The 15,152-nt window shown below is 44.4% G+C and overlaps 1 protein-coding gene across 1 annotated transcript in view; it reads left to right on the top strand.

Moving 5' to 3' along the window:
- The window catches only part of SCARB2 (scavenger receptor class B member 2), a 79,394-nt gene that overhangs the window by 11,818 nt on the left and 52,424 nt on the right, over positions 1-15,152 (top strand). The window contains exon 2 of the mRNA XM_055588828.1: positions 14,257-14,414. Coding sequence (XP_055444803.1) covers positions 14,257-14,414 — 158 coding nt within the window. The remainder of the gene's footprint in view (positions 1-14,256; positions 14,415-15,152) is intronic.

Below are 15,152 nucleotides of genomic sequence, written 5' to 3'. Positions count from 1 at the left end.
AGGTAGGACTCCTCTCATCAGTAGGACTGAGTGATTCGGGGAGAAATCATGAGCCCCTTTTTTGGTCACATTGATGTTGAGTAGCCTGCGAGGTATCCAGATGGGAATTTTAGGATGAAAGTGTAGGTCCCTCAGTCATGTCCAGCTTTTTGTGACCCCATGGACTTAGCCTGCCAGGCTCCTCTGTCCATGGCATTTTCCAGGCCAGACTACTGGAGTGGGTTGCCATTTGCTTCTCCATGGAAACTGCCCGACCCAGGGATCGAAGCCAGGTCTCCCGCATTGCAGGCAGATTCTTGACTGTCTGAGCCATCAGGGAAACCCATGGATCCAAACAACTGATATTATCCCGGTAATTTCAGGCATAGCCCTTCTTTGGGCCGTGCACATGAACGTCCACTGTTACGTGCATGTCAGTGTTATGTCCTTAGCTGAATGTCTTCTTGAAACAGGGCCTATGCTTGCTGGGCACAGAGAAAGCTCTCAGTATATGCATATTGGCAAATTAACCGAAAGGTTTTTCAGTCCAGATGATTGACCTGGCTTTGACGTGGCAGATTGACCACATAACTCAATCATCTTTACAATATTTCTCTTTTTTAAATACTTATTTATGTATTTTATTTTGGCTGCTTTGGGTTTTTGTTGCTGCACACTGGCATTCTCTAGGTGCCGTGAGTGGGGCTACTCTCTGGCTGTGGTGTGTAGGCTTCCCACTGCAGCGGCTTCTCTTGTTGCAGAGCACGGGCTCTAGGGCTCGTGGGCTCAGTAGTTGTGGTGCACAGGCTTGGTTGCTCTGAGGTATGTGGGATCTTAATTCCCAGACCAGGGATCAAACCCACGTCCCCTGCATTGGCAAGTGGATTCCTTTTTTTTCTTTTTGTATTTTTTAAAATTTAAATTTATTTGTTTTAATTGGAGGCTAATTACTTTACAATATTGTATTGGTTTTGCCATACATCAACATGAATCCGCCACGGGTGTACATGTGTTCCCCGTCCTGAACGCCCCTCCCACCTCCCTCCCCATACCATCCCTCTGGGTCATCCCAGTGCACCAGCCCCAAGCATCCTGTATCCTGCATCGAACCTGGACTGGCGATTCGTTTCTTATATGATATTATACATGTTTCAATGGCAAGTGGATTCTTAACCACTGGACCACCAGGGAAGTCCCTCCAATATTTCTTCTGATGGTAGTATTACCACATTACACCTGGAAAAATTCATCATGTTCTGCACTATCCAAAGTCACATGGTAAAACTGATTTGGGACCTTATGCTGATTTTTAATTTAGCATAAGTGGAAGACTCTGCTGGTTGCAGGGTTATCTAGTGGCCCAGGGAGGTCTTAGAGCCCAAGTGATGGTTTCTCCACAGTTTCACAGTCTTTCTGGGGTGGGTTGCCAGATAAAATTCAGGATGCCTAGTTATATTTGAATTTCAGATAAACTTCAGATAATATTTTAGTGAGTATGTCTAAGCAATATTTTGATTCTCTTCAGTTTATCAGTTGTTAGCATCCTGCTGTGCTGACTTCATCTTTCTCTTATATACTCTTCCTTGAATTTTTTGAATGCAAGTTGCAGATATTACAACACTTTGCCCCTGAATTCTTCAGCATTGCATCCTTAAGAATTAAAGCATTTTTGACATAGCCTGTGCAATATTTTGAGCTTTCCAAGTGGCACTAGTGGTAAAGAACCCTCCTGCCAATGCAGGAACCATAAGAGATGTGGATTCTATCCATGGGTCAGGATGATGCCCTGGAGGAAGGCATGGCAGCTCACTCCAGTATTCCTGCCTGGGAAATCCCATGGACAGAGGAGCCTGGCCGGTTATAGTCCATAGTGTTGCACAGAGTTGGACATAACTGAAGCTTGGCACGCATGCATGCGATATTTGGGATATCCTTGGACATCCTGTGTTTTTATTCACTAAATCTGGCAGCTGTACTCTGGAAGTGTGAAGGGGTAGCAGCTCCTAGAGCGGTCAAGCATGGACTTTGTAAACCCACAGACCTAGACTTGGTGGGATTTGACTTGACTCAACTGGCTCTGTGAGTCTGGGAAAGCTGGTGCCCCCATTTCCTTACCAGCAAAATGGGAATTCTTAGCTTGTGGGGCCAATGGAAGGCTTAAAGTGTCCATAATGCCCAGCAGAGCTCCTGCCTCCTGGAGACTTTGAGTCAGTAGCAGCCTGGTAGTAATGATAATTGTCCTTCTCTGAATTGAACATCAGGGAAGGAGATAAAAATAAAGAAGCAACTGTTTTAGAAACGTTGGCAGCTGTATTTATAAACTGCCTTCTGTTCTCTCATTCCTCCTCTCTACTTAGTGTGTACACGTACACACCCCACACCATCTACTCTGGGATTTACAGTGTACGCTAGGTTCCTTGAAGGCCATTGTGAGTGGGGAGGTTGGGCACCAAGGGACACGTTAAAGGTGCAGGAGGGAATTCCCTGGAGGTCCAGTGGTTAGGACTCTCCACTTTCACTGCTGAGGGCATGGCCAAATAAAAAAGTACAGAAAAAACCAATACTCTTGAGAGCAAAATTTGGGTGGATTCAAAGTCAAAGATGGTGTGAGGCTTGTAAGGATGTTGACTCAGCTAAGAGTGACGGGGGTAGGGGTGGAGGCCTACAGTGAGGAGAAGTCCCGATTGTAACAGCACCTGCTGTCAGTGTGGCTCTGGCAAGCTGTCAGGCATTGGTGTTTTTGTTGTTGTTAGGTTTTTATTTGGTTTGCTTAGCGTAGGACTCCAGTCGACCAGATGTTTATTTCCATCCTGAAACTTTGTCATCAACTTGAAACTTGGAGAAGTAAGTTCAAGTCAGACTGTCATGAGAACAGCCAGTTTTACCCTCCCCTCTGGGAACGAGTTTGCCTTTCTTCTTTCTGGGAACTCTTCCTCTTGTCTTCGGACTGTTTTTTTTTTACCTAAACTGGATGCAAACCAGGCAAGATAAACTCAGGCTGTTTACCATCTGTTAACTCACACTGACTGGCTCTTTGGGGATGGATAATTCTGAGATGATTTTCTTTACTTTAATAAATAAATGAGGCTGCAAATCCTTTCTTTGTTTTCTATTGAAGTGTAGTTGATTTATAGTATTGTGTTAGTTTCAGATGTACAGCAAAGTGATTCAGTATGTGTGTATATACATATACGTATTCTTTTTTCAGTTCTTTTCCATTATAGCTTATTACAAAATATTGCATATAGTTCCTGTGCTATACAGTTAGTCCTCCTTGTTTATATTTTTTATATAGACAAGCATACGTCTGTTAATCCCATACTTCCAGTTTATCCCTCTCCATTCCTGCCCCGCTCTTTGCTAACCATAAATTTCTATTTCTATGAGTCTGCTTCTGTTTTGTAAATAAGGTCATTTGTATTGCTTTTTATATTCCATGTATAAGTGAAATCATATAATGTTTATCTTTCTCTGACTTACTCCGCTTAGTGTGATAATCTCTAGGTCTGTCCATGTTGCCGCAGCAAGTCCTTTCTCACTCTGAAATGAGCAAGCATCCATATCTTGTCAGAAAAAGCTGGCCAGGAATACAGAGTGTTACATCAACTATCCTGACAATAGTAGGAGGAGCAATACTGCAAAGCCCAGTGTGGGGGATGGAGGCCCTTGGCCCTGGTGAGGCAGAGCTGACCACAGCTGATGAGGCATCAGCCTCGCCTTTGTTTTGCAAGGACAGAGGCAAAGCTAGATGAAATTAGTCCTCTGTATCCACTTCTGCCTTCCCTTGGGGGTCTAATTAATATATTTTATAGAATTGAGTTCCTTAGATTTTTTCACTTTAAAAAATATGTTTAAGGGAACAGTTATTTTTTCTGCTTATGGAAGTAGCTTTTTTTTGTAAAAAAAATCCAAACAGTGCAGAGAAACATCACAGAGAGAATGGAAGACCCCGCCTAACCCTGTTCTATAGAGATGAATGCTATTAGACATCTAGTGAAGGCTTGATGATTTTGAAGATAGCTAAAAAATTGAAATTGTAACATTACTATATAGCACCCCCCCTATAAGTTTTCATGTTTGCATTTTATCTGCTGGTTTTGTCCACACTTATACATATTTTGCATTGTCTGCTTTTACCAGTTAACATAAATCATGAGCATGTTTCTTATTTCTGTGTAGTAGTTTTTATAATCCTAATGATTGCTTTCTACTCTAGTCTGTGAATTATTATAATTTACTAAGTCATTCTTGTCCTGTTCAACATTTTAGTTATTTCCAATTTTATGCTAACTCCTCGTTATTTCAACTTTAACTGAACCTTATGTAGGATATTTTATGAAGATAGTGACTAAAAACTTTTTTTTCTTTCTTTTCTCTTTTGTTTAACATTTGTTGGGTTGTCTATACTTGAGGAGACTCATGGAAGTGACATGATTCCTTTCTTTCTTCAGACAAAATCTGGAACCCTCTCATCCCCAATCTGAAGATGGTGATAGTCAACATCACAGTCACCATTTACTGAGTATTTCGAGTGTGACTGGAGATAAGCACTCTGCTTAAGCCTCATTTAATCCTTATAACAATCTTAGCCAAGCCCTCCTTCTCACGTGTGCCAGTGTTAGTTCAGTTAGTTCAGTTGCTCGGTCATGTCCGACCCTTTGCAACCCCATGGACTGCAGCACACCAGGCTTCCCTGTCCATCACCAACTCCCGGAGCTTGCTCAAACTCTTGTCCATCAAGTCGGTGATGCCATCCAGCCATCTCATCCTCTGTCACCCCCTTCTCCTCCTGCCTTCAATCTTTCCCAGCATCAGGGTCTTTTCCAATGAGTCAGTTCTTTGCATCAGGTGGCCAAAGTATTGGAGCTTCAGCTTCAGCATCAGTCCTTCCAATGAATATTCAGGACTGATTTCCTTTAGGATTGACTGGTTTGATCTCTTTGCAGTCCAAGGGACTCTCAAGAGTCTTCTCCAATACCACAGTTCAAAAGCATCAATTCTTCAGCACTCAGCTTTCTTTATGGTCCAACTCTCACATCTGTACATGACCACTGGAAAAACCATAGCTTTGACTAGATGGACCTTTGTCGGCAAAGCAATGTCTCTGCTTTTTAATATGTTGCCTAGGCTGCTCATAGCTTTTCTTTCAAGGAGCAAGCGTCTTTTAATTTCATGGCTGCAGTCACCATCTGCAGTGATTTTGGAGCCCCCAAAAATAAAGTCTGTCACTGTTTCCATTGTTTCCCCATCTATTTGCCATAAAGTGCCAGTGTAAGCTTCCAAAATACGTCTCGCCTGTGTCAATGCAAAATAGGCAGCCTGGCACAATAGTTAGGAGTGTCAGATAAAACACAAATCTGACTTTGATAAGGAGAGGCTGTTTAGAAGGATTATTGTAAAGGAGAAAGGACCTGGTGGTAGGGGGAGGGGATCTTGCATTTGGGAGTACATCTGACTGTATGATCTTCAGGACCCTGAGAGTTAACCAGAAGGCTTTTCCTTTTATGAGGCATTCTTGCAGCTGGAAAGGAGAGAAACCTGAAGTTTGATTAACAAGCATTTTTTTTACCCAGCTTTATTGAGGCCTGTGCATGTGCGTGCTCAGTTGTATCTGACTCTTTGCAATCCCATGGATTGTAGCCTACCAGGCTCCTCTGTCCATAGGATTTTCCAAGCAAGAACACTGCAGTGGGTTGCCATTCCCTTCTCCAGGGAATCTTCACGACCCAGGGATCAAACCCAGGTCTCTGGCATTTGCAGGCTGATTCTTTACCACTGAGCCACCAGGGAAGCCCCAAGTGTACAGCACAGTGTTATTAATGGTAGTCACCATGCAGACATTTGGCTACCACTGATCAGTGGGGTCAGGCTGTCCAGCTAATTGATTATGAGGCAAAAAATGGGAATCTGGAGGGTCAGCGTCTGGCCTTGTCTTAGGTAAACAAGAGAGACATCTGTGATTCTAAGTCATACAGGGAAGGGTGTTTCTTTGAAGCCAGCTATTTCCCAGAACACAGAAGCAAAGATTCTAGAACCATTGCTGTCTTCCAGGAGTACAAGGCTCTGGTAAAATTCAGCATTGCCAGGAGCACAGGTTTGCTGTGAGTCCTGGCCTGGGAGGCAGGCTGCACCCTCTACCAGTACAGTAGATGCCAGGCATTCACCTAACCTCTTTGAGCTTTGTTCTCCTGAGATGTAAAACAAGGAAGATGATTTTCCTTTTAAAGACTACTAAGAGGATTGTTGTTGTTCAGTCACTAAGTCGTGTCCAACTACTCTTTGTGACCCCATGGGCTACAACACACCAGGCTTCCCTGTCCCTCACTATCTGAGTTTGCTTAAACTCGACCCATTGAGTTGATAATGCCATCCAACCATCTCCTCCTCTGTCACCCCCTTCTCCTCCTGCCTTCAATCTTTCTCAGAGTCTTTTCCAATGAGTTGGCTCTTCACATCAGGTGGCCAAAGTATCGGAGCTTCAGCTTCAACATCAGCCCTTCTAATGAATATTCAGGGTTGATTTCCTTCAGGATTGACTGGTTTGATCTCCTTGCTGTCCAAGGGACTCTCAAGAGTCTTCTCCAGCACTTCCATTAAGAGGATTGGATGAGATAAAGTGACAACACAACCCTTGGCTCTTGATAGTATTCTGCAGCTCAGAAACCTTCCATACTCTTTCCTTATACATCAGATAAAATCTAGACTTCTGTGACCCCAATGTACCTCTCTAAATGACTCTCCCTGCTCCCTATAAAACCCACACCCAGTCAGACCTAATACCATCACTCCTCTGGATCTTTTACTGCCTCATTCTCCATATCCACTCTTTCTGATTAAACGGAGGGCTCCAGAAGAGATGGACATAGATCAAGCACAGAGGAAGGGCTCACTCTGTCAGCCAGACAGGATAGTGGAATCAACCCCAGCTGTCCAGAAGGCATCCACCCCCATGAACTTCTCTGCTTGCCAAATTTTTATTCCTTCTTCCTGGCTCACATTAAGCCCTACCCTTCTCCATCTCAGTTTGTAGAATTCATTGTCTAAACACTACAGAGACCACTGTTTGGTGTGCTCATTGGCCATTTATTACCTGCTACTTTACATTGTTAATTATCTTGCATGTGTATATCACCATCACCCAAATAGAAGGTAAACTCCTGGAACACAGAAACCAGGGATCTGGTTGCTAGGGATCCCGAACCTGCAATGCCTGGCACACACACATACTGTGTTTGGATGCATTGAATGCATAGTTCTATACTTTGCAAGAAAACCATGGTAATAGCATTGCTTTAAATAATTGTTCTGAAAAGAGATCATGGAGGGACACAGATTTTTTTTTTCCCCACCCACAAAAGGAACTGGCTGCGTTTAGCTCTTTGTGTGTGTGTGCTAAGTCACTTCAGTCTTGTCCGACTCTTTGTGAGTCTATGAACTGTAGTCCGCCAGGCTCCTCTGTCGATGGGATTCTCCAGGCAAGAATATTGGAGTGGGTTGCCGTGCCCTCCTCCAGAGGATCTTCCCGACCCAGGAATTGAACCCGTGTCTCGTACATCTCCTGCCTTGGAAGGCAGGTTCTTTACCACTAGTGCAACCTGGGAAGCCCCTTAGCTCTTTAGGGTGCTGAAAAAAGTGAAAGTGAAGTTGCTCAGTTGTGTCCGACTTTTTGTGACCCCATGGACTGTAGCCTACCAGGCTCCTCCGTCCATGGAATTTTTCAGGCAAGAGTACTGGAGTGGGTTGCCATTTCCTTCTCCAGGGAATCTTCCCGACCTAGGGATTGAACCTGGGTCTCCCACATTGCAGGTAGACGCTTTACCGTCTGAGCCACCAGGGAAGCACAAATTAGGGTGCTGGATTACCAATAAGATACAGAAACTAATAGGTGCTCGATCTGTGTGTTTCTGACTCTAATGTATCTGTCTGAATTGCTTTCTCGTATCTGAATGTGGTGGCTTCTCATATCTTCCCTGGTGGCTCAGATGGTAAAAGAGTCTGTCTACAATGTGGGAAACCCGGGTTCAATCCCTGGATCGGGAAGATCCCCTGGAGAAGGAAATGGCAACCCACTCTAGTACTCTTGCCTGGAAAATCCTATGGACAGAGAAGCCTGGTAGGCTACAATCCATGGAGTCACAAAGGGTTGGACACGACTGAGTGACTTCACTTTCTTTCTTTCTTTTCTGAATGTGGCCGAAATGGCAGGGGACAACTGCTTCCTCTGGGTACCCTTTAAGGGCTCCTTGGACTTGGAGCTGTCGAGCTGCTGTCTCAGGAGCTTGACTGTGGCTTTGGCTGTGACTGTTCATGCCTCTCTTCTGCTCTCTGGTTGCCCCACATCATGGTCTTCTCTCCCAGCATCTTATAAGCAAAGCTGATGGAAAGTATAGTTTTCTTCTACTATGTTTTGTTGCCTGAACCAATATTTCTCCAAAACCTGCATTGTCCTGGAGGAGTGGTGAGGATTAAAGAAAAAAACAAAACCCTACTCTTTTTCTGTAGGTCAGCACCAATAGGTAATCTAATATGTTCCGATATTGAGTAGCTGCACTTCTCGTTTTTGGCTGCTAATATCACCTGTGTCATGTTGCTTCTGATTAACTTCAGTTTTTTAGAAGATGTTTTCCATCCTGAGCACTTTTTTCCCTAAGGAATTCCTATATAATGTGTTATGAGAATCAAAAAAAATGGATGACTCATCCAGTTAAGGGGGATTGTCAAGGACTTCACAAAGGAGGAGAAATTATTGCCCTGCATTTTTCTGGAAATTTCTGGGTAAGAGAAAGGTTTTTATTTGAATGGAAGCAGATAACTTGAAAGGTATCTATAGGAGACACACCACAGGATGCCAAGTTTTTAGTAGTCCAGGCCTCCAATTCAAAATCCTCTCAGTTCAGTTCAGTTCAGTTGCTCAGTCGTGTCCAACTCTTTGCAACCCCATGAATCGCAGCACGCCAGGCCTCCCTGTCCATCACAAACTCCCGGAGTTCACTCAGACTCACGTCCATCGAGTCAGTGATGCCATCCAGCCATCTCATCCTCTCTCATCCCCTCCTCCTCCTGCCCCCAATCCCTCCCAGCATCAGAGTCTTTTCCAATGAGTCAACTCTTTGCATGAGGTGGCCAAAGTACTGGAGTTTCAGCTTTAGCATCATTCCTTCCAAAGAAATCCCAGGGCTGATCTCCTTCAGAATGGACTGGTTGGATCTCCTTGCAGTCCAAGAGACTCTCAAGAGTCTTCTCCAACACCACACTTCAAAAGCATCAATTCTTTGGCGCTCAGCTTTCTTCACAGTCCAACTCTCACATCCATACATGACCACAGGAAAAACCATAGCCTTGACTAGACAGACCTTTGTTGGCAAAGTAATGTCTCTGCTTTTGAATATGCTATCTAGGTTGGTCATAACTTTCCTTCCAAGGAGGACGTGTCTTTTAATTTCATGGCTGCAATCACCATCTGCAGTGATTTTGGAGCCCCAAAAAATAAAGTCTGACACTGTTTCTCCATCTATTTCCCATGAAGTGATGGGACCGGATGCCATGATCTTCGTTTTCTGAATGTTGAGTTTTAAGCCAACTTTTTCACTCTCCTCTTTCACCTTCATCAAGAGGCTTTTGAGTTCCTCTTCACTTTCTGCCATAAGAGTGGTGTCATCTGCATATCTGAGGTTATTGATATTTCTCCCGGCAATCCTGATTCCAGCTTGTGCTTCTTCCAGCCCAGCATTTCTCATGATGTACTCTGCATATAAGTTAAATAAGCAGGGTGACAGTATACTATACAGCCTTGACGTACTCCTTTTCCTATTTGGAACCAGTCTGTTGTTCCATGTCCAGTTCTAGCTGTTGCTTCCTGACCTGCATACAAATTTCTCAAGAGGCAGGTCAGGTGTTCTGGTATTCCCATCTCTTGAAGAATTTTCCACAGTTTATTGTGATCCACACAGTCAAAGGCTTTGGCATAGTCAATAAAGCAGAAATAGATGTTTTTCTGGAACTCTCTTGCTTTTTCCATGATCCAGCGGATGTTGGCAATTTGATCTCTGGTTCCTCTGCCTTTTCTAAAACCAGCTTGAACATCTGGAAGTTCATGGTTCACGTATTGCTGAAGCCAGGCTTGGAGAATTTGAACATTACTTTACTAGCGTGTGAGATGAGTGCAATTGTGTGGTAGTTTGAGCATTCTTTGGCATTGCCTTTCTTTGGGATTGGAATGAAAACTGACCTTTTCCAGTCCTGTGGCCACTGCTGAGTTTTCCAAGTTTGCTGCCATATTGAGTGCAGCACTTTCACAGCATCATCTTTCAGGATTTGAAATAGCTCCACTGGAATTCCATCACCTCCACTAACTTTATTTGTAGTGATGCTTTCTAAGGCCCACTTGACTTCACATTTCAGGATATCTGGCTCTAGGTGAGTGATCACACCATTGTGATTATCTGCATCATGAAGATCTTTTTTGTACAGTTCTTCTGTGTATTCTTGCCCCCTCTTCTTCATATCTTCTGCTTCTGTTAGGTCCATACCATTTCTGTCCTTTATCGAGCCCATCTTGACATGAAATGTTCCCTTGGTATTTCTGATTTTCTTGAAGAGATCTCTAATCTTTCCCATTCTGTTGTTTTCCTCTATTTCTTTGCATCAATAGCTGAGGAAGGCTTTCTTATCTCTTCTTGCTATTCTTTGGAACTCTGCATTCAGATGCTTATATCTTTCCTTTTCTCCTTTGCTTTTTGCTTCTCTTCTTTTCACAGCTATTTGTAAGGCCTCCCCGGACAGCCATTTTGCTTTTTTGCATTTCTTTTCCATGGGGATGGTCTTGATCCCTGTCTTCTGTACAGTGTCACAAACCTCAGTCCATAGTTCATCAGGCACTCTATCTATCAGATCTAGGCCCTTAAATCTATGTCTCACTTCCACTGTATAATCATAAGGGCTTTGATTTAGGTCATACCTGAATGGTCTAGTGGTTTTCCCTACTTTCTTCAATTTAAATCTGAATTTGGCAATAGGGAGTTCATGATCTGAGCCACAGTCAGCTCCTGGTCTTGTTTTTGTTGACTGTATAGAGCTTCTCCATCTTTGACTGCAAAGAATATAATCAATCTGATTTTGGTGTTGACCATCTGGTGATGTCCATGTATAGAGTCTTCTTTTGTGTTGTTGGAAGAGGGTGTTTGTTATGACCAGTGCATTTTCTTGGCAAAACTCTATTAGTCTTTGCCCTGCTTCATTCCATATTCCAAGGCCAAATTTTCCTGTTTCTCCAGGTGTTTCTTGACTTCCTACTTTTGCATTCCAGTCCCCTATAATGAAAAGGACATCTTTTTTGGCTGTTAGTTCTAAAAGGTCTTATAGGTCTTCATAGAACCGTTCAACTTCAGCTTCTTCAGCATTACTGGTTGGGGCATAGGCTTGGATCACTGTGATATTGAATGGTTTGCCTTGGAAACGAACGGAGATCATTCTCTTGCTTTTGAGATTGCTTCCAAGTACTGCATTTCGAACTCTTGTTGACCATGATGGCTACTCTCTTTTTTCTGAGGGATTCCTGCCCACAGTAGTAGATTTCCGTGTTACACTTTTCATAGTTAACATACCAGTTTTAGGTAGGTTTTGTTCAGTGTTAACTGAGCTGTTTCTAGGGGCTGTGTGTGCACTTTATACCAGAGAAACTCTGGTATATCTCTATCGCATAGAGTTACCATATAGAGCCTGGCTCTGATATGAAGGGACACAGACCCTTCCTTGTCCTTCCATGGCCTCTGGGTTCTATCTGGTCAGCCTCTGTCAGCTGCTATCTCCTCTCTCTCTTTCTGGGTCTGACTCTCTCCCTTGGTCCTCTCAGATAGCTAAGACTCCCATTTAGAAGATAATATAAAACACCACAAAGCTCTTAAAAAAAAAAAAAAAAAAAACTGCCTAAAATGATCAATTAGGCTGCTCTATGGCTGGGGTGGGGAGAGATTAATGTGTGTGTGGCAGGGGTGGGGGGAATGGAAGGGGGGTGTTTCCCCAACAAGTGAGTCTGAACTGGATCCCAAGCTTGGAAGGAAAGGGTTTTTGTGGTTTCTCTTTAAATTTTTCCATCTCACCAATCTGACCTCAAATTGGTAAATCAGTACTGATAGTAAAGGCCAGGAATATTTCACTAATGTGCTGTTTGGATAAAAATCGGATGATTAGATGTTCCAGCTGGTGCCAAACCACAAGGAGCCCCCAGTCCTGTGACCTGGCCGACTCCGGATAGGAATTGATTTCCAGCCCTCTAGACGACCGTATTTGCTCTGACAAGCTTGGGTTTTCTGCATGCATTTTATTTCAGCACCACTTTGTTTTTCCCTGCAGAGTCTTGAGATATTTTCCACTGAATACTAGAGTCATATCATTAAGTTCCCTTACAGCTCCACTTCTGTTAAATTGGAGGCCTGGACTACTAAAACCTTGGCATCCGGTGGTGTGCTGTGTCACAGGGCGTGGTTTCCATCCTGTTTTGAGGCCAATGTCTCTGTTTATTATGATTCAGATCCTCACCACTAGAGGGGTTTCAGGTGATGTCATTAGCTGCTTCGTATGCAATCTAGTTATTGTTTCATTAGTGGACTTATACTCTCTTTATCCGTAGATCTCCTTTTCCTCTCTTCCTTTAAAAATTTTTCTCAGCGTTGGGAGTTCCCTAGCTGTCCAGTGGTTGGGACTCCACATGTCCACTGCCATGGGCACAGGTTCAATCCCTGGTTGGGGAAGTAAGATCCCACATGCCGTGTGGCACACCACCCCCCAATTTTTTTTTCTCAATGTTAAGGTTTTTTTTTTTATTCATTATAAAAATTTGGAAAATACATGATCTCATCAAGGAGAAAATAAAGAGTCAGACACGACTGAGCGACTTCCCTTTCACTTTTCACTTTCATGCACTGGAGAAGGAAATGGCAACCCACTCCAGTGTTCTTGCCTGGAGAATCCCAGGGACGGGGGAGCCTGGTGGGCTTCTGTCTATGGGGTCGCACAGAGTCGGACACGACTGAAGCGACTTAGCATATCCTAATCTCTTCTTCTTATAAGGACATCCTTTATATTGGATCACAGCCCACCCTAATGACTTCTTTAACCTTTCATTTCTCTTTAAAGACCCTGTATCCAGGGAATCTCTGGTGGTCCAGAGGTTAAGAACCCACCTTCCAGTGCAGGGGATGTGGGTTCGATCCTTGGTTGGGGAACTAAGATCCCATATGCTCTGGGGCAGCTGAGCCCCACACTGCAGAGCCTGGGTGCCACAACTAGAGAGAGGTCTGGGCAACACAACAATGACCCGACACAGCCAAATAAATAAATATTTTAAAAAATAAAAGACCCTGTTTCCAAATACAGTCACATTCTGAGGTACTAGGGGTTAGGACTTCAATATACAAGTTTGTTTGGTGGGGGGCATGCACAGATTAGACCATAATACATAGTAAGGGTGGGAAACAAAGGAAAGATTGTAGACAAAGAATACCCTAAGCACTAGTGTAGCTTAGCTTTCTCATTTTTAAATCAGGGATAGGCAAATCTATGCTAGGGGTCTGCTGGGCACTGGATGAGAAAATGCATTTAAAGCCCCTAGTGGTGGAAGTGGTAGGAGTGGGTGTGTGTCAGTCACTCAGTCGTCCAACTCTTTGTGACCGCATGGACCGTAACCCGCCAGGCTCCTCTGTCCATGAAAATTTTCAGGCAAGGATACTGCAGTAGGTTGTCATTTCCCTCTCCAGGGGTTTCTGACCCAGGGGATCAAACCTGGGTCTCTGGCATTACACACAGATTCTTTAATGTCTGTACTGCCAGGGAAGCCCCGGGGGTGGGTATGGTTCTACCTCAAATGGAAGGACCAGCTTTCTGGCCCTCTGGCCCTGTTCCCTGGGCGAGCTGGGTGAGCTGGGAATGCATGCAGCTTCTCAGAGTGTCCTGACTTCCATGGAAGCTGTCTGACCACTAGACTCTTGGTAACAAAGCAAATAAGGCCTGTTGGTACTCAAACTGTGGCCTTAGCCATGTCTCCATCCATGAGCTATGGCTCTAGCTTGCAGCTTTTCTTTACCACACATATTTATTGAACACCTGTTATGGCTTATAAGCGTTGTGGGCTCCATACTGGCACAAGGCATGGCCCTGCTCTCAAGAGACTGCAGCCTGTGAAAAAAATAAGTGAGCTGGGAGGTCAAAGGAGAAGGTATCTCTCGCTCCACCTGTGTGTTCAAAGCCTTATGCTGTATAAATCTCTTTGTCCTCCTCTAGAATATCGTGTTAAGGAACGGTTCCGAGACCTTTGACTCCTGGAAGAAGCCCCCTCTGCCTGTGTACACCCAGTTCTATTTCTTCAATGTCACCAATCCAGAGGAGATCCTCAACGGGGAGACCCCTCGGTTGGAAGAAGTGGGACCATACACTTACAGGTGAGTCCTCAGCACCTGCCTGCCTGCCAACCAGAAAACGCAGCGGCGCCCCCTGTGGCCTGAGCCCCCGTCTCTTCCCAGTGGTCTCCTCAGCGTGCTGCACGGGAAGCACAGGTTCTGACTACATCTGTCTGCAGCTCTGCTGGTGGTGGGCACACCGCTGTGAATGAACGGCTTTGTGGATGGGCCAGTCCCAGCCTGTTGTGTTTAGAAATGCAGCTGCTGCTTCCTGAGCTGGAGAATGTGGTTACTAAGCCATGAATAGCTGCTTGCAGTCCCTACCCTTTTAAGGTGGCCCCTGATTTTCTATGGCTTCCCTGGTGGCTCAGTGGGTAAACAATCCGCCTGCAATTCAGGAGATGCAGGCGGACATGAGTTCAATCTCCAGTTCGGGAAGGTCCCCTGGAGGAGGACGTGGCAACCCACTCCAATATTCTTGCCAGGAGAATCCCATGGACAGAGGAGCCTGGCAGACTACTGTCCATAGCGTCACAAAGAATTGGACATGATTGAAGGGACTAAGCACATGCATGTGATTTTCTATGGTGACCTTTAGGGTCTTTCCCTTGTTCTCTCCCCACATACCTAGTCTTACACCAGCTCCCAGAATTCATTGTTAGTCTGAAGACAGGCCTTTCTGTCACTTCTTTTTCTTTTTTAATTGAAATATAGTTGATTTATAGCTTCTCTGATGGCTCAGTGGTAAAGAATCCGCCTGCCAATGCAGGAGACCCAGGT

This window comes from Bubalus kerabau, chromosome 7 (genome assembly GCF_029407905.1).
Source record: "Bubalus kerabau isolate K-KA32 ecotype Philippines breed swamp buffalo chromosome 7, PCC_UOA_SB_1v2, whole genome shotgun sequence".
In the NCBI taxonomy this organism is placed as follows: domain Eukaryota; kingdom Metazoa; phylum Chordata; class Mammalia; order Artiodactyla; family Bovidae; genus Bubalus; species Bubalus kerabau.
Note: the sequence above shows the minus strand (reverse complement) of the source record. Positions and strands in the feature narration are given on the sequence as shown.